This window comes from Centruroides vittatus, unplaced genomic scaffold (assembly GCF_030686945.1).
Source record: "Centruroides vittatus isolate TY-2023 unplaced genomic scaffold, ASM3068694v2 scaffold_386, whole genome shotgun sequence".
Taxonomy (NCBI): domain Eukaryota; kingdom Metazoa; phylum Arthropoda; class Arachnida; order Scorpiones; family Buthidae; genus Centruroides; species Centruroides vittatus.
Genome location: NW_027122706.1, coordinates 3691391 through 3712549, shown reverse-complemented (window position 1 = coordinate 3712549; position 21159 = coordinate 3691391). Strand labels below are relative to the sequence as shown.

The 21159-nt window shown below is 27.8% G+C and overlaps 1 protein-coding gene across 1 annotated transcript in view; it reads right to left on the bottom strand.

Annotated features, from left to right (window-relative positions):
* Nucleotides 1–3838: 3838 nt before the first annotated feature.
* The window catches only part of atos (atossa), a 54803-nt gene continuing 37482 nt past the window's right edge, over nucleotides 3839–21159 (bottom strand). The window contains exons 8-12 of the mRNA XM_067286887.1: nucleotides 19526–19628; nucleotides 15095–15256; nucleotides 11370–11429; nucleotides 6580–6755; nucleotides 3839–4132 (exon numbers count right to left, since the gene is read on the bottom strand). Coding sequence (XP_067142988.1) covers nucleotides 3967–4132; nucleotides 6580–6755; nucleotides 11370–11429; nucleotides 15095–15256; nucleotides 19526–19628 — 667 coding nt within the window. The 3' untranslated portion in view covers nucleotides 3839–3966. The remainder of the gene's footprint in view (nucleotides 4133–6579; nucleotides 6756–11369; nucleotides 11430–15094; nucleotides 15257–19525; nucleotides 19629–21159) is intronic.

Genomic DNA, 21159 nt, shown 5'->3' with positions numbered 1-21159 from the left:
GCGACAGATGGCGCCACACGCAGTTTTAAATGTTGTTGCGAGAAAGTTAAGCAACTCGTTGCTGGATTTTTTGTTGGCGTTTAGACGATATTATTTTAATACGACAGCAGAAAAGACAGTTGCTCACAAAATGGCGGGTGTGGATTAGCGATATCTACGTTCTGTATTGAAAAACATCTATTTAGCAACAAACGTATTAAATTTAAATAAATTTTAACGTGTTTCTTCTCAAATTTGCTACAAGTGAGTTAATTTGCAAGTATTTTTTTGGAATAATTTTGATTTTTATAGTATTAAAGTGCCCATCGCGGTGCTGCGGACAGAAGCTGCATTTGTCTGAAAAGATAATGTTATGTATGTTATTCGTCCCTCCAAGCACGATTTTCTACGTACTATTGTAGCCGCAAACGCCTGTGTTGTATAATCAAAGGTAGCCGAAGCAATTGTCACCTATACAAAAATTTCCTATTGCTGCAGATAGTGTCGAACTGTGTGTGGAGATGGATGTGTTGCACATCAATCAAATTCTTTAGCTAGGGTTTGTGATATGACTAAACTATCCACAACAGCTGAGTAGATAAGAGGTCTGTCCACTCGTTTCGTAGATTATCCACGACCGGCGCTACATTTAGGCAAACTAAGCAAGCACATAGGCACAAAATTTCAAGCTATGTTTTATTCATACTTCACTAAAATATTAAATTAAATAGTGAAATGTGATTTACGTATCGATTTTTTTTTTCTTTTGCTTATCCCTCACACACACCACACTATTTTACTATTCAACTCTTCATTGTTTTTTGTTCCTTACCTAAATGATTTGAACTTACCGCTATTTAAGATTCAGTTAAGATAAATATTTTAAATCGTTCGAAATTTAATATTTAAAAATGTCTTTTTTAACATTTTTTTGTAAATTTATTATAATAGAGAATTTTCAAAAATTAATTAAAAAGAAAAAAAAGGGCTTTTTTAGAAGGATTACGTATTGTATATTACTTTGTATATTATTATTTATAAAGAATTTAAATAAAAAAATAAAATTTATTTTGTCAATTTCATTTTAAAAACTATCAAACTTGTGAAATAAGGGGCGCCTTGTAAACTTTGCGTAGGGCACAAAATAACTTGGCACTGGGTAAGGGCGTATATGTTGGGATCTTTTATGTCGGTTCGTCTTTGAAATGTGTTGGTCACTACTCCAGCATTAAACACATTATTCACAAATCTATACTAATTAATATTATAAAGAGGAAATGTTTGTAAGTTTGGATGTAACAGGTAATCTCCGAAACTGCTCATCCGATTTCAAAAATTCTTTCTCCCATATTTAGAATGGACCTTCAGGGTGAACATAAGCTGTATATTATTCCGTTAAACATTCGTATAAATTAAAAGAAATCATCTAGGATTAAGGCTTTTATGTCCAACAGATGACGCTAACTCCGACGACCTAAGTTTGCTTTTCTGTGAGGATGAACTAAAGCAGATCTATCTATCTATATAAATAAAAATGTAATGTTAGTTTGTTCCTACCGATTCCTTTGAAATTTTGACACCACGTTGCATTCGAATACGCACGTGATTTTATATAATATACATGTCGAATTCCCCCACTGGCGGAAGATGGACAGGATTAAAAGGCTTACCGTGAAGAACTCGGCTTCTACTTATACTATTTTAGATGCGGTTTTGTGTGTTTTTCATTGCGTTTTAATAGGGTACGTGCAGAATGTATACTAAGAAGAAATTTTTTTTTTAAATTCTTCCGCACAGGGAAGTGTTATACATTTATAATAGATACATTTTGAGCCACAACAACGTGTGGCTGGGTCTGCTAGTATGAGAATAAATGGATTTTATAGAACCAGTTTAAAACCCGTGTGTGTACACACACACACACAATTATATAGTACAAAACAAATCATTACGATTAATAGAATATCGAGACAAATGATAAATTAATAATTTCTTAAAACCCTTTCTTCATCTGATGATTAACGACATTCAATGCAGCCTAAAATTTTCAAAAAAATTATTTTTCGATAATTGTATTAGTCTATTATAAATCTTTAAAATTGCTTTATGATATTAGAATTTAACACTACGATATTATAAAGTGTTATCAAACTAAAGTTCAATTGATAAGATCATAAAAATAATTTTCTAGCAGAACCCGCAAAAAAACCTTATCCCACGCTTCTAATAAATATAATTTCGTTACTCGTTAAGGCTGATTGTAACTTCTTATTAATGCACACGATATCCAGCGGATGATAATTTGATGCTTTTTCTGTAAGAAAATCCTTTTCCTAAAATTCTCGAACATGAAAGCAGATAGGATTATAACGCAAAAACTGTTTAATTCTATTTAATTCTATTAAGATACGGTTCAGAATTTTGAAAATTAATTCGTTAATTTGCCACGAAATCAGAGTGAATTATTATTTAGGCTTCGCACGAGGGAATTTGGTCCAAAGAGGAAAGAATACCCCTAAATCTATAATTACTTTCATCGTTACATTATTAAGCTTAAATTTTCATATTAAAAATTATTCTGAAAAGTCCTTTACACATTAAAATAATTTAGCAACTGTTAGTTCCATGGTCATGTGACATCTAATGAGGAGGAACAGCCAGTTGTCTGAGACTGTAGACATCAAACTTCCACTCTGGGAATACATTCGCATATGGGAGCAAATCCTCCAAAACCCAATGTAGGGAACTCTTCCTGACCGGTGAAAACTTAAAAATTGGACATAATTTTTGTTTTTTTTTAAATTTCATTGTAATTTCAGTTCCGACTTTTTAAAAATAAGTTTGAATTTATACTAATTCTGTACTACTTTATACTAGTCACACTAATTTAAAACTCAGAAGATTAGTAAATAAATACAGTATATTACAATTAGCATGCAGCTTATAAGTTACGTATGCATATGCATGCTAATTTTTTAGAAATAACGCGCTATGATTTCGTTAAACACCTTGTTTAAAAAACGTTATTTTATAGTTTACATTACGCCAGTCATCCTTGACCCAGAAACTCGACGAGAATTGATGTTACTAAATATAGCAACCGCTTTTGAAAGCACAATGTATTCTAAAGCAGATAAATCGATATTAAAAATGTCTTTCCTTTTTAAACTTGCACTCCCGATCTCTGAATTACGAAATACACAGACGATTTTGTATTAAGATTTAAATAATAGGCTAAGTATTTCCAGCCTATTTAAATAAATACGTAGGCCTATTAAATTAAATTTTTTATTAAAGCCAGACATTGAATTGATGCATTGAATATTTTAAATATTTAACTGTAATTAGATAATCTTCGACGCATTGAATCTTTATTCTTCTGTTTGTCCGTTTCAATGAAGAATTTAAGTATACTTAAATAAATAGCATTATCTAATTTAAATTAAGCAATTCAATTAATTATGATCTCGTAATTTTAATTATTTTCTCAAATAATTTAAATATCATTAGCTTTCTTAATATAAAAAACTTTGAATAAATATGGAGTAAAATTCAAATGTATTTCATAAATCTCAAACTTAAATTCTAAACTGCAACACTAAAAATGCTTAATACAAAGCATTCGAAATGTTTTGTTGAAAGAATAAAATCATCATACACTTCAATTAAAATAAATATCATAGGTTAAACTTTTTATTGTATTCTTTCTAACAATAAGTTAAATAATAATAATAATAATATATATATATATATTTATTTATTTATTTCTTTTGTATATATATATAGGTATATATATAATTATGTATGTATATATATATATATATATATACATACATACATACATACACACATATTATATATATACACTTATAGCAATAACAACCATTCACAAGCCACGATTTACATTATTACTGATATTATGAACATGCATATTCCAGAATTTTACGAATCAAATATTGATTCTCTTTCTTAGAACCTGTTCTTGTCTTATTTCAATGGAGAGAATCTAGGATTGATGGGACCTTGTGTAAAGGAACGCAATTCGTACGGCCTTTGGCTATGTACAGTTGCAGCATCCAGATCACTTTTCCGAAAGATAATCATCCTTATATCCGTATGGAGGTAGATTCGTCCCGATCTCGAACTGGAAAACCTAACGATAAAATAAATAGTTAATATAAAATACAGATAAACGTTCTATTAACACGTATTCAGCTAGTGCGTTTTTATTTTAACGCAGCTTATTATGAACAACTATTGTACAGTACTACACGCCATTTTTCGATAAAACACGTTTTCGGAAAATTCACTAATAGCGTTGCGTGGAAAATACTTTAATTCACTTTTACTGTATTTTTACATTCGTTACATTAATTGCTTTAGATTAACTGAATTCACGAAACTTTTTCACGGGGGCTTCGTGCTTCAAAAAATTTTTCTGCTGTCATTCAAAATGAAACATTCAAAGAGATGATCTAGATACTGAAAGTGTGAATTGAATAGCTCATTAAAAGAACAGATACTGAAAATCACAAACTCGGTGTTTTCAGATAATAGTCTGTAATCTTTTTGTTAAGACAATAAGCCTAATAAGACGAAGTGACCACAGATGTATCAGCATATAGATGGAGCATATTCTCAGATATCTCAGTTATCTATATATTATTATATTAATCAGCATGTAGATTAAAATGTTTTCAGGTAGTATGCAAAACAAATTAAAAATTTCAATATTCTAAAATCCATAGACAAATTTGAGATAACAAGCATGATTACTTGAATAAAAAATATTGAATAATGGTGTTTGCACTTAAGTTGCAAAATTTTGTAAGGATGATTTCCCAAATTCTCAAACCCTGTTGTAGAGGTACAGTTTGTAGCTCTCCTCTACTTTGAAAAATTTTAATTATATATACATGTATAGATATACTGTAAATATTTTTTCTAGAAGAATTTTAAATGGCAATTAAAATTTTCCAAAATATAGAAGAGTTGTATATATAATTATGTATATATAATGAGGTGCGTGCAGATGCACCACACACATGCATGCACATGGTACATTGTTAATTAAATTAAACCAAAAATTTCATGATCATTATAGTGTGCTAGACAAAAATATAAGTTCAAGTAATATTTTTAGACTGTAAATGAATAAATTGTTTAAATGAAAGGATAATATGAAAATTTTTCTAGTTTCAGGTTCTCTGAGTTGGCTTTCATGTGGCATGTTTCTTGTTTTCTCAATGGTTATGACAAATACATGTAACATTGTATGTCATATGTAAATATTTTATATAATTTCATTTGCACACTTTCTTCCATGATGCATGAAATTTACACAACTTAAAATTTTGTTGTTTTTTTATATTTATACTCAAATTATTTGAAAACAAAACTATTTAACATATTAAAATAATAGATGTATATTATTTTTGTACCATCCTGATAATTGTAATATAGATCAGGATGGTACAAAAATTTTATATAAAGAAAAATACGCTTATAATAGAAAATTTAAAGAGAGCGTGGCCATCATAAAGTCCAGTAATTCTATAAATAAAAATTTAAGCATAAATATAAACAAGAATTGGTTGAGAATATTATAATCATATAAAAAATAAGCAACAGATCCAGCCTAACTTGGCTACTTTTGGCTATACAGTTAATTATGTAAATTCAGATCGTCATAACCAGCAGAATATGCAAATGGTCAACAAACAACTGCGTAATAATGAGCCAGTACTAGACGAAAAGTGAGTTTTTTAGTTAACACCAGGTCCAAACGTTTATTGCTTTATGTCAAGATAAAACAACAATGAAGAAAAGAAAAAAGTTAGTAAAAAGAAGATTAAAGATCTATTGCGTTCGATTTTAAAAAAGTAAGATACCGAATATGTTTAATATACCGATATGTATAAAATAAGCCTGTATGTTTATATATTTTAAAAGAAATTTTACAATTTAATTAGCCGTACGTAGAACATTTACATTTGTTGCTGTAACTTTGAGGTCCAAATTGTGCTATGCACGCGCACCCTTGAGTTCGAGGAACTAACGGTACGTTTTAAATTAATTTTAGTGGTATCTGTTAGTGTGTGTTATATTACTTGAAATGTTGTATATTGTTTTATTAGTTGACTGAAGAGGGGCGAAATGCCCGAAACGAGTGAAATAAAATCTCGTCTCAACTAATAGAAGTGGAAAAGTGCCAAGTGTTTAATAAATAACACGGTCTTGTGTTTGATGCTCAATTAAATTAATTGATTTCAATGCTGGATAGCAAGTACAATGTTTTGTCTCCAAAGAGGTTACACAAAATATTCTTTAAATTTAGACATTAATTCATTTTTGAACTTGTAATTTTTGTCTCTGTAAAATTGATTTTTTAAAAATATTTTGAGTATAAAATTATTTAACATATTAAAAAAATAGATATAATTAATTACTTTTGCATGCTATCATTTCATTTAAATAATTTACTCATTTATAGTCTAAAAATATTACTTGAACTTATACTTTTGCCTAGCACTGTAATAGAAACTAAAATTCAAAAGTTGTTAACATAATTTCAAAGCCATCATAAACAGTAAGATTTACCTGAGATGAATAAGATAACGTAGCCATTTACTAGCATCGGGATCTTTATCTGAGGCATCGGCAGGCATATAAAGTGTACGTTGGCGAATGAAAGTCTGGCAGTTGACTGGCATATCACATAAATCATATCTCACTACAAACATCTTTACAACAGTCTGGTGTGGATTAAATAATGTCTGAAATACCATAATACATATTTATAAATACTTTAATTTTACACTAAAATTCAGTTATTAATTCACATGTTATCAGCATTAAAATGCTTTAATACTAGAATTATTTAGATGATGAATAGATTTTACTCAGTGTATTATTAATAACTAATTATAAATTAATAAAAATAAAAACTAACTAGATAATTATATGAATGAATAATTTAAACAAAGAAAATGAAAATTGAAATTCCTTTTTCATAACAAGAGAAAATATTCATCCTTGCAAAAATTGTTGTAAATATATAAAAACTAAAATAAATTATTTGTATAAACAAATATAAATAAGATTAGTTTGAATCTTTACAGAACTAAGCTTTTGTTGGGCATATCATTGATTTCAATTTCATCCACTATGGGTCAGAGATGATCAATGTAGATAAGGGTTCTTTCATATGAATTATCCATAAAAATCACAAGGTCTTGGTTAGATTGAAATCTGGATTCTTGACTTCATGTGGAAAAATCTTTACTATGCAGTTGTTTTGTTGACTATATTTAAGTAAAATAATTAACTATAGCACAATGTTTATGTAACATCACATTTGTAGACTGTATAACAAAAATAGACACTTCTAATATTCCAACAACAACTCACTCAACATTCTCTGTATATCTTATAACTTGTGATCTAAGAGAGAAAAATTGAAAACTGTTTTGTACTGTATTGATACCAAGTTCATTTATTATAATACTTGTATAATTTTATGTAAATAATTCAAATTATTTTAAGTTGTATTATTAACAATATTAGTTTTTAAAATATAAAAACAGTAAAAACATCAATTTTAATAAAAGATGTTAAGTGATTCAAAATGAAAACAGAATTCAAAAAATATATTAAAGAAATATAGAAAAACTTAAAAAGCACAAATGTACCAGAAAGGTGCTATTTCAATGTATGGTTTATCTTCAATTTAATCCAATAAACTAGAAAGAATCTGTATGTACAGATTCCTTAGCAAAGTTCTTTGAAAAGATTACTAATTTTAAAAATTGCTCAACATCTTTATATTGATAAAAACTTCTAATATTCTTCACATAAAAACCCAACAATTTCTTCTAATCAGATTAAGTAATCTCAATCAAATTTCCAATAGTTTTTATATTTTTTGAATGACTGATTTTTGAACAGCTGATTTTTAAAATATGGGTTTACTTTATTCCAATTCAGAAAGTTAAACTAATATAATCAGATTTTTCTAAATGCAATTTAATTTACTTTCTATCAAATAGCTGCTCAAATCAATCAAAAAAAAAAAATATATATATGTATATATAAAAGAAACAAACCACACATTGAAATATGTTTTAAGGAACATTTAATTGACTCGAATATAATAGATTATCTTTATTCTATGTATATATGGTATAGTGAATGTAGAAAAAGTTCATTTTAATCATATAACTAGAAGATTTAAATAACATATGTAAATATATAATAAACAAAAGTATCATAAATCAGAATAACAGATTAAATATATAATAAATTACAGTGAAAATTATAAAAGCTAAACATGGAAAATATTTAATAACAGTGCATTAAAAATTGATAAAAAATTAAAAAAAACTCAGTGATTAAACAGATATTAAATTGACAAAATGTCTAAAATAATTTTATCATCATCTAAAAGCAAAAATGCTTCTCATTTGTTAAAAATGGTAAGAATCAGGAAAGAAAACTTTTTATAATGTTTCACTTTCATAGGAAATTTAGCAAACTTAAGATTATTGTCTACTGGATGAGTTTACTGATATGTAGAGCAAGAATTAAAATATAAAATTAATTTTTTGTAACAGTTTTAAAAATTTGTATTTCTTATAAATGTGAATTTTAAAAAGATCATCATAATCATCCTTCTAACACAATGCTGTTACATAACAGTGAACCTTTATTTTGAGGCTCTTCTCTACTTCATTATGCAAAAATTCTCTCAAATGTCCTCTAGTAGTGGTATAATTTAAAATTACAATTAGAGTAAAATTCTGTTAAGCCAGTACCAGTATGCTGGCAAACCCAATAAGCCAGCATGTCAAGCTCCTCATCAGGTGATATCGATGCACTGGATAAGTCTAGAGTTAAGGTTTTCATGTTAAAAAAAAAGTGCTCAAAATCTGCACTTCTTGGAAAGATATGGATTCTCCTTTTAGAGATGACAAAATGCCAAGATGACATGATGCTGTACTAGGTAAAACCAGTTCAAGAATGATTTTTCTAAAGACCTTTCCAAAGACATCAGTGTATGGGTTTGATATGAGAAGCAGAAATATTTAGCACACTTGGAATCAATAATCATCATGGAAACAGCTATATAGTACATCACTGTTCATGTACTGTACTTTGACAATTAGAGTTAGTCTGTATTAATACACAATAAAAGTATAGAAAGCACAAAGAATAGTGTGTTTTTGTTTCAAGCTAATAAGAATAGGAATAGCATGGAGAAATTGAAATGGGATGTTAAACAATCATAAAAGATAGATTTGTGCAGTTTTACATGCAAAGATATATAAAATTTTGTCAGGGGATCAAAACAAACAAAAAAAAATTTCCATCATTCAATAAAATGGCATATTTGGTAATCCAAAACCGCATTTGTCCTGACAATGCCAGGTTAATAGAATGTCACTGTATCAAAATTAAGGACTTTGCATTTGTTCTACATGAGAATTTTAAATAATTTTATCACCCAAGTTTATTTTTAAAAATTTTAGTTTCTAGAATAAAAGATATAATTTACATTACTTTTTCTTCTGTTTTCAACACTGAAGAATTTAATTGAACAGGAAAAAAACCCCTTTTCATTTATTCTCAGATTAATTACTGTTAATTTGTATTTATTTATTAATTTTGTAATTCCATGATACTCAGCTTTTGATGTTGAAATTTAATAAAAAAAATTAAAGATAGAATATTAGAATAACCAGTAAATCTTGCTTTTTCTCCAATTTTGTTTTGTTGTAAACAATCTTCCATTTCACAGATTAATCTGATTAGATGTTAGATTAATCTAAAAATCCTTGATACAACAGTACTTCAACTTGTATAATCACATCTTTTAAAAAAATATATTTCTATAATTAATAAAAATTCTTCAGAAATTAATAATCTTAAAACTTTCAATGTTAAATTATTTTAATAGTTTTTTACAACATGACAATGTGTCTGTGACAATGTCTCTACTCTGTTGAAAAACAGTGAATTAAAACTAAAGTATTTAGTTTTAATTCACTGTTTTTAAAATAATGCAATAAATCAAAGTAGCAACAATGGTTAACAAACAAAAGTTACAATACATTCAATTGCTCTTTTCAACTGCAAAAAATAGATATCTAAAAAAAGTACACATTATTACAAAGCAAACTAGGCACCAATACTGCCTGGATGTATCATAACAATGTTTACAGTGACACTTAAAGTGAAACTAAAATGTAGATGATCTACATCAGAGACAGATGGAATACCTAACACAGAGAGAGAACTCTTGAAAAAGGAAATCAGATATTTTTATCTTACACTTTTGAAGTAGGAAGTAGTTATTTAGCCAGGATAGGATGAAGTTATTAATGCTGAATTCATTAGAGAGTAAAATTGAAAGGATGGGTGTCATTCCTTCAATTTTACTCATTCTCTTCAATATAAACCATGAACAAATATTTTCACTTAAAATAACCTAAGATTCTTCAAACATTTGACAGAAAATAAAATTGTTAAACTAGCTTACAATTTCTAGAATTTACTAGCTTAGAATTTGTGAGACTTTTTAGATTTCTGAATAATTTATATTATTATAATTGTTCTTATAGGTGGAATGAATTATGCATTTATGAAATATGACATATGCAGTTATATAACAAAAACTTAATATGAGTAAGTAATATTTGTAATGTATTTCTTTAATGATGATAATGTAGTACATTATGATTATTGATATTGATGTTAAGTTATCATTTAGTCTGTCAGTCAAGAGCTTCAATTAATGAAAGTTACTAAATAATTACTTATTCAAAATAATTTTAATGCTGTGGGTTTTAAACTTAATGTATTTAGCTCTTTTACAATTATATTGATAACACAACTGTCAATCAGTAATAATTGTTTATGAAGGTTTTATTAGAAATATTACTATCAAATATCTGAACTAATGGACTAAGTAGTGAAAAGGTATTAAGTTAGTTGCTGGACTAGGAGACCTAGGTTCAAAATTGAGTTAGCAAAAGTTTCCACAGGCAAGTTTAATCTGGATAAGTTGGTCATTATCCAATAAATTGTTGTCCTATATCTCATTGTGTTAAAAAAATAAAGTTTTAATCATTACCTGTAGGATAGAAAGACCTAAATTTATTTAGAACATTACATCATATCACAGATCAATATTCATTTTACATGTTTTTAAATCTATGAAGGACTTTGACATCTACTTTTAATTCGTTTGCAAAAAAAGTCTATTTCTAAAATTTATTTATTTTCTTTACAAAATTTGTTTATAATATAAAAAATAACAAATTTAAGAATAAGCCAATAATAAATGTTTTAAGTATAATTCAATCTTAGAAATAAAAAAAAAAATTACATACCACTTGTACTGTTCCTTTCCTTGGAACATGATATCCTTTCTTTCCTAAATTAATATGCCCCTAAAAATAGATAAGTAGTGACTAAATTCTGCAAACATTTTACATTTATATTGTCAAAAATATTTAAATCAACTTAGAACAATATAAATTATATCTTAATAAAATATTTAACAGAAATAATGCAGAAAATACTTTAAATTTCTTTTTATTTTAATGAGACATGAATTAAAAAAATGAATTTTAATATTTTAATATATAAAAAATAAAAATTTGAACAACTTAAAAATTTACAATTAACAATTCACTATTATAATCAGATTAAAACTTTATTTTGCACAATAATTCTTTAAAAATGTAAAATATAAGACAAATTTTAACTTTATATCAGCATGAAAAATGGCTTATTTTTGTATAAATCTCTACACAGAAAATTTAGATTAATTTCAGAACAGAAAATATTTTTGAACTTCAAAACATTAAGAAATATTGCAATAAAAAAAAATGATTTTTCAAATTTAAAAACAGAACTGAATAATTAAGAATGTTGATTAAAAATGAAAATAAACTACTCACTTATTTCAAAGTATTACCAAATACATTTAATTTTTTTGATTATATATAAATTCAGAATTTCAAAACAAATAATTTATTATTTATATTTCAAACAATGTACTTATTTTAAAATATAAGTAATTGCTTTTTGGAATTAAGCACAAAATTGCTATGGAGAACTTATCACATGGGAACATCTTTCTTGATTAAAAAAAGTAGACTTTATTTTCTATTTTTTACAAAAATTTCAGGCCATTTACACTTCATCAGTCCTTAATGTATAATATGATAAAACTGGAATAACTAAGTATTTAAAAAACATAAGGGTAAAACAAGTAAAACTATAAAACTGAAAGGTAAAACTTGCTAAAATATGGGAAAATTAGCAAATAAATACTTAAAATAAATTCTAATGGAGATTGAAATGTTATAAGTTTATAAGTAAAATAAGTTCTAGATAGGAGGAAAATTTCTAACTGCTACATCCAAATTTATGACCCTTATTTAACATGATTTATAATTAAGTATTTATTTTCAAATTATAAAACAATTCTTTCAAATATTGTTCTAAATATAATTTCATCTAATTTCTAAAGAAATATCTATAAATGCTAAGTTGAATAATTTTTGTTAATGCATAAATATATTATTAATCCTTTAATATTTGATACAGATTCTCCCTTAAAAACACAATTGTTAGAACATGGTTATTAAAAATTTTTATATCTTTTTACAAACAGTCATTAGAAAATTGATAATATATAAATTTGTAATTATTAGTTATAAATATATTTGTTTTCTGAATAGATATAATATTACAGTATTGAAATGAAAAGACAACATTACCTTGTTGTCATCTAACTAACACACACTATTAGCATGTTTATTTATCATTGTATGAATAATGTAAGTGTTTAAAGTGTGCACTGCCTTGCTGTAGGCATTGTTTATATCATTCATACATTCTCAAACATATCCTGGAACAAAGGTTACTTGCAGGCACAGTTCTTGGCAGATCTTCACAGATGAACACTCTCCTTTAACATTTCCCACAAGTAGGCATCAGGTGATGTCAGATTAGGGGAATGGGACTAGTATGAGGTCAGTAGTGCATAAAATGATTCAGGCTGGAACAATACAATCTCTAGCCATTCTTGTAGTGTGATATGGCTGGTCACTCTGTCCTGTTGATACCACTGTCTAATCATGTGAAGGCCCTTTACACAACAGAACCTTCTCAAATTCTGAAGAAATGATTTGATCATCATGCCCTTGTACCATTCTTAGGTAACAGTAAGAGCATTGCCTTCCTTTTCACTACTGGAAATGTGTGGCCAGAACTATGCCCCGTCAACAAAAGGACACGTGCATTTGAGATGCACGAGTTTCAGTACTATGTATTTTGGCACACTGTATTAATAATAATAATCATAATACTTTACAGAATATTCTATTCTTTTAGCAAAAATTATGTTAGAATTTTAGATTATTGCTAACTCTGACTATATTGCTACATTTGAGACTTTCTTAATTCTATAAAAATTAGAGATTATTAGAAATATCTAATTAAACCACACTCTTGATATTTCAGTTACATTTCAGACCCACAGTAAAAGATAATTTTAATATTTTACACTTTCAAATATATTTTTCCAAACTAAAATTTAACATTATTCACTTTGAATCATTTTCTAGACAATTTTGATTATATTATATAACGGGTGGGCAAGCAAGAGTTCAGTGGGAGCCAAAATGTAGGTTTTGCAAAATGCATGGGAGCCGCAGTTCTGTACCGTCATGGCAGGTAGTATGGTAAGGCGCGCGATTTTATTATATAATATAAATATAATATAAAACAAATATTGAATTTTTTAAATTAACATATTTTCACAAAATTATAAAAATAAAATTGTAAAAATAATAATATAAAACAGAAATTAACACTTTCAGCAAGAGCCACACATAACTCAAAAAGAGCCGCATTTGCCCATGCCTGTTATATAATTTTGCTTAGACTACACTTACTCATTTGGTTGACTAGTATAACTATTACAAATTCTAAGGTGAAATCAGTATTTCAATCTTTTCTGTTAGATTAGTTTGTGTCTTTATTTGTATTTTATTTGTAATTTGATATTAATTCTTTTTTTAATTTTAAAAGAAAGTTAATCCTAGACCAAAAAGCAGTTTCACATTTCTCAGAGTAATGGCAAGAAGTCTAGGTATAACTACAGAAATTCAAGAACTTTATTCATAAACTTGGTTACACTTGAGTTTGAGAATAAAGTTCAACATAATCTGTCTATCACCATTACATTATTAATATAAATTTATAATAATCAGATAAATAATGTTGGATAGTGTCAGACAAATTTCAGCCATATCAGACAAATATTAGATATTCTTTGCTTACCATAACTCATTTTCTTGTGTCATAAGATAAAGTAAAAACTATGTCAAATAAAGTTAAGTTTATCATCATTTACAATTACTGTATATCTCGGTGGATAAGACGACCTTCAGATAAGACAAGGTATAAATTTTCGTCGAAGTTTTATAGTTTTAGCATATATCTGTCCTATAAGACGACCCCCAAACTATCAATAGCCTGTGAATTTCGTTTAGAGCAACGATCATCACTGGATAACACTGTATAGCGTACACAGAATTATGACCTATTCGTAATTTTTTGAAAGGACATCAAATTTTATTTCCTTGCATCTGGCGGCACTGCCTTGCAATTGTTGCAAACATTCATACTGATTTGGGCATTCGAGTAATGACCTTGACTATTCACAAAAACATCATATGGCCTATTCTATGTTGTAGCCATACTCTACTCTCTATTAGTAAATAATTACGGTTTGTCTGTTTTTTTATAATGATTTTAATTTATATAAATTTCAATATAATTTTTTTGTATCTGTCCTATAAGATGACCCCGGATTTTGGGGGCCTTTTTTAATGATTCAACTATAGTCTTATCTGCTGAGATATACGGTAACTTTTAAAAATATAAAATTTATTGCCAATTTTATTAAACTTTATGAAAATTAAATGTAATAAATTTTTAAATTAAGTTAAATTTACTACAAAAAAAAAAAATTTGAAAAATTACCTTATTAAAAATATAAAGTAAAAGACAAACACAATATTTTTCTATGTAAACCTACCAAATAAGGAGATGCCATTTTGTCTGTATCTTGCAATGTATAGAAGAATACAGTGACTGGAAGGGTGATATGACGAGGACAAAAGGATCCACTTGCTCCTAATTCAGCTGTAAATCCTTCTACTGTACTAACAGGTTCCAAACGACCATTCAAAACAGACTCCTAAAATATGATCAATTAATACATGATTAAAAATTATTTATAATATTTAAATTTTAATAAAAATATTTAATATAAAAAAATCATTACCCTGATTTAAAATACTTTAGAAAAAAATTATACACAGTATGTATAATTAAACCTATATTATTAAGCTTTAAAAATTAAATTTACTTAAAAAACAGAAGAAAAGTTGTACAGACAGCACAATTTTCTGAAGTAAATCCAAACAGCATAGGATCACATCAGTTAGTATCAGTTTTTCCTTACTTTTACGAAAGAAAACCTTCCAACCCATAAAAGAAGTAAATGATGTTTCATGTACTATTGAATATATTTGCTTCAGAGAAAAACAAAAATGAGGTTCAGTTTTGTGTCTGGTCCCTCCAAGTAAAAAAAAAATACAATGCCTATACCAGTGGCCTCCAAGAGGGGTATGCAGGTATGCAAAATGATACTTGGGGGGTATGCCAAGTTTCCCTTCAAAATACAGTATGTTTGTCCCGTCCACAGTCTGTCTAATCTTAGTCATTTTCCCGAAGAAGTAGGCTCACAATTACTTTCAATCATACACAGAAAAAATTCAAATTGCAGGTAGAGAGAAATTTAACAGAATTGTATTATATTATAGGGAATACAACTTATTATTTTTTGTCTTAGGGGTACCAAAAACCAAAAAAGTTTGGCCTATATAGGCATACAATTACTTTAAATTACCTATCCAGCTTTCCTATTGGCAAAATGGCACAAGAGCATATTTCTTTTCCTCTCTACCTCTAGTAACCGATTTGAAACTAATTTATAGATAAACCTATATTTTTTTTTAATATTCACTGACCTGCTATTGTCTGCATTTGTATATTTGTTGTGATTTTTGGGAGAAGTTTCTCAACAGAAATGTTAGTCACCAAAACTGGAATTTTTGTGAATTTTAATACTGTTGAAAATTATAATGTAGAAAAATGTGTTTAATCTAACCACCATCAAATTAAACAAAACTTTTATGAATATTACATACCTTTTACAAAAATATTGCTTCCATTGCAACTAACAAAATTCTTCAAATCAATAAAAAACAATCACTTGCTTTTTACCAATTTTTTACTTATGTATAAATGTATGCAGTTATTTTTGAGACTTTTTTTTTTTTTTTGGCACTTGAAAGAGCAGAGCCAACAGTAATCATCATTTTCATTTTTCTCAAAAACAAACGCTTTCAATTACTCTTGAAACATTTACTTCATGTATGGATCAGAAGGTTTCCCTTGTTGGTCTGATTCTGGAATTCTCATTTCCCATATAAATTTCAAAACCTGGTCCTGGAAAGGCAAATTTGCAAAAGAATGGTACTAATCAAATATCTTTTTATTGCTTTCTATCAGTCCATATCTGTTAATTCTGCATGGTAACTAAACTAAGCACATGTGGTATATGAAAGGGAATTTAGTTTATATAACATGATATGAAAGTAAGTCTTTAAAGTTTCATATTATGAATAAATTTAAATAATATATAAAACATAAAATGTATACATTAATAAAAAATAAACTATTTTTAGTTTTATATTATTTAGGTTAATGTGAGCCTAGGTATACAAAATGGCGATGCTTCCAGTAACCATGATGGCAAGTGTTTTTAGAAAAGAAATGTAGATGGCACTGATAGCAATGATGCCTTCGTATGCAAATATCCATCAAAAAATTTTGTTCAGGAAACATGAGGAATAATGTGAATTTCGAATTTTGGTTCGATGTAGACGGATTATGTACGTTGTTAATTTTTTAAAAGTGTCTGTGTTTTTTTTTCAAAGTTTGTACAATTTACTCGAAGTCTAAAGTTATCGAGGAGGAAAGTTTGTCAATGATAATTAACATGTTAAACGTGTCCTTAATGTGTTTAATGCGTGTTAAATGTCATAAAAGTGTATTAAAGGTGTGTTAACATTGTATAAGTGAGGTAAAAATTTTGTAAAGGGTTTATATGTGGTTTAAATGTGCTTTTTATAGTGTGTAAATGTGTTAAATTTGTCATAACCAAGGATATGTAATAGTGATTTTCGACCCAAAAGACAACGTGAATGACACATAGAAGGCTAGGTGGCCATGGATCACAGGTGCCACCCTCTATGGAGACACTGCCTATTGTAGATGAAAAGGCAAGAGATGTGAATAGTAAGACTGCAGTTCTTAAGAGGGGTAAAATTTATGTACAATACAGGCAAATTTTGTTCGAACCACTGATGTATAGAATCTTGTAATTCACTTTGTCCATGCATTGATTGAATTTATAGGTAGTATGATGACTTTTATTTTTCGTTTCTGGTCCAAGAGTAGGAAAAGTAACCAAAAGCAGGAAAAAAAGGAAGTAGCAAATTTACGTTTTAAAATGTTTTAGTTTTAAAAAAGTTTAAATACAGGTGCATTTAGGTTATTATCGACGGTCGCCATTTTGTATACCTAGGCTCACATTAACCATTATTTATGAGGCTAATAAAAATATTGTTAAACTGGATTATACATTCATAATTTTAAATAAAAATTTAAATTATTTTGAGTATTCTGATATGCATAGAACTGGCTAAAACTTCTTTTACAGAAAAACAAAATTTGAATAAAGACTCAATGCTAAATATGATGATTCTTATCTTCTGAGTAGATATTTAACTATTGTAATAATACTCATCACTATCAAAACTCTCTTTAAATTTAAAATATAATAGAAATGAAACTCAGAATAAAAAAGTTTTCACTGCCCAATTAATTTTATTTGACTTTTTCAAAAACTATATTTAACACAGTATACTCCACTTACTGCAATCACTTTGGAACTTGACTAAACTGATAACATACACAAAATAAAAACTACAACTCTTGTCACAAATCTTGAACAAGCTGTAAAAATGCACAGTAGCAAGGATTAGTTTATTTACATAAAGAAGAAAATGGAATTATTGACAAATTTTTGATGTCACTGCATTACTGAAGAAGAATTATTGAGATTTTTGAAACTTCTAGAGTCCCAACAAAATATGTACTGTACATTGCCTGACCAAGATATGAAGTGATCTATACAATTAGAAGAAATTCTGGTTTTAATGACCAACATTAAAAAGGCCATATTAACAGTTTTAAAATGTATAACTTATTAATTATAATAAGTCTTTATTAATTATAAACAATAATTAATGAATTATTTATGAATTCATTAATTATTGATTATAATTAATAATATGTATAAATGTAAGCAGTTATTTTTTCATTAATTCATTCATTAATTATTCATAAATAATTCATTAATTATTGTTTGTCTACCATCAACTTCAACAACAGGTAGCATGATGCTAACAATTTAAACTATTGTTTTGTAAGCAAAAATTTAAAGAATGAAATCCAATAACAATTTTATATCACAGCAACACATTAGAACTTAGCATTAACATTATCTTTGTATAAACAGGCATTTTTATAACTAAATTCTGATTACAATACGTTTATGTAATGTATTATAACTTATGTTTTGGGATCTTCTAATTTTGGTATAATTAACTGACTGATGGGGAGACTATCCGATTTTCTTTTGAACAATTGGTTTGAATTGCTATTTTTTTCTTTTTCTAGAAGGGACATTTGCATATGTGGTGTGGCGGACTTACCATTGGATGCATTTCATATTATTGCTGTTTGTTCTCTTTTGTCAAAATTACGTGAGGAGACTTTTGGGGTTCCCAATTTTTCATTTAATCAGTTTAAAAAAGTTATTTCTGATTTTGATTTATTCTTTAAAGCTTAAAGCGAAAGCTGTGCTTATTTATGTAAATTACGTTTTGGGGCGTGGTCTGCCTACTATTTAATCTGCTGCTTGGACTGCTTGGGAGACTATCCGATTTTCTTTTGAACAATTGGTTTGAATTGCTGTTTTTTTCTTTTTCTAGGTAAGTTTTAGCTCTGTTGGTTGTTAATTTCTTTCGGATAGTTCTCCCAAGTAGTTCTTTAAGTTTTATTTTCTGATTTGGATTTAGTTTATAAATTTTGCAATTATAATTTTAAATTATTAATGTTATTACAATTGATGAATATATCTGTGAAATATGTTTTGTTATTTTATAAAATTATGTATACTTTGTTTTGTTCTATCCTCGCATCAGGGTCTTTGTACCAGAATGCTTAAAATAAATAAATAAATAAACTGACTGATAACATTATGACTGATAACATCTACTGCACTTCGTGAAATGAAAGTGTTTAATGTAGTTTTACAAGAATCTTAATATACCTCAAAATTTCCAAGAAGATTGCTTGTTGTGATTGATGCAGGTGCACTTGTACTCAATTGCAGCTTATCTATTTCCTCCTCAGGATCTTTTTCAAATAAAGCTCTATTGAAAAAAATATATATATTTAAAACATGTAAATACTTCTGCAAACTTTTTAAAAAATACATTTAACTATTAACATAATTATAAATACCATATGCACTCAATTAGATTCACAAATTTAAACTACACTACAGGCTCAAATAAACCCACATCCAGTCACATTTAAAGTCCATAGTGCTTGAATAAACCCATGTGGATTTATTCAAATCACATTTTCTGAAGTATAGATTTCCATAAACAACCTATTAAAAATTGTAATTGTGTAAATTATTACATCACATTTCTTGTCTGAATGACTAGAATATTTTTTGGTTTTCACTTAATATGGGTATATCTAGGAGGTTGGCTTATGGTATTGCAGCACCCCATTGATACCAAACCATTCAATTTTGTTACTTTAAAAGTAAATATAACAATATACATCGTGTGACTTCAATTAGATAAGATTAGGTAACTAAAGCAATTCTAAAGTAATTCAGTAAAAAAAATGACAGGGATATGCGCCTTAGTCCCCCTGAATCTACTTTGAACCTATAATCTAAATCTTGAATATGACACCATCATTTAACAACCTACAATCACACCAACCCATACAAACAAATTTGGAAAAACAACACTCTTTAATTCAAATAGCTTACACAGATTTAAATAAAACCACCCCCAAACAATTTTAAAAACAGTTCCATGGCAGGTCTATTTGAATGCATACAGTATTACAGAGTTGCAAGAATATAATGTGGTTGGAAAAATAATTAACTGTTGTCTAATGTCAGAATGACTGTCATTAGGCAGTTTTTCCCCTCACCCACTACATTGACTACCTATTTTTCACCAAGAGAGGGAGGAAATGTGTGAGAATTCTGTTGAACAGGAAGTTGATAAATACCTGTATTGTGGGTGACGTTAGCTTTAGGATCAGGGCTAAATGATCTCTAAACAGGGGAGGATAGAGGTGACAGAGAGCAATCACTTGTAAAAAATATAAATGGAAAAGCATAAGTACTAGTAAACCACTTGTCTTTATCCAAGAGTTTCTTTTCCCAAGCTGGGAAAAACCTCCTCAGGAAGCTTCATTCAGTGAACTATCAATCTCCTTTCTTGATTGAATTTTCAAATTGTCACCAGAGGTTTGCTAAGGTTACCCTGAAGATTGACAACTCACTGTTTAAGAAACATTTTCTCACCTTTCTCTCTCTCTCATTACACTATTGTTTTAATCATATACACAAGAACCCAGTTAGAATCCAATCCGACATCCAACAATCTACATGACGAATTTATGGCATCATGATGCACTATTACCATCTAGCGCGATATAATTTCTTCCTTTGTCTAAACACTGAAGTCCCATTTACTTCATGTTCGAATACAAGTCACAGGTCTCCCAACACGTATGAATTCCTTGATGTTGCAGCAGGCTGACCTCACAGTATAATTAAAAACCAATATATAGCCTATTCTTTTAATAAAGTACAAAAATTTATATTAAAATATAAAAATGTTTATAATTTTATAACAAATTAACAATTTA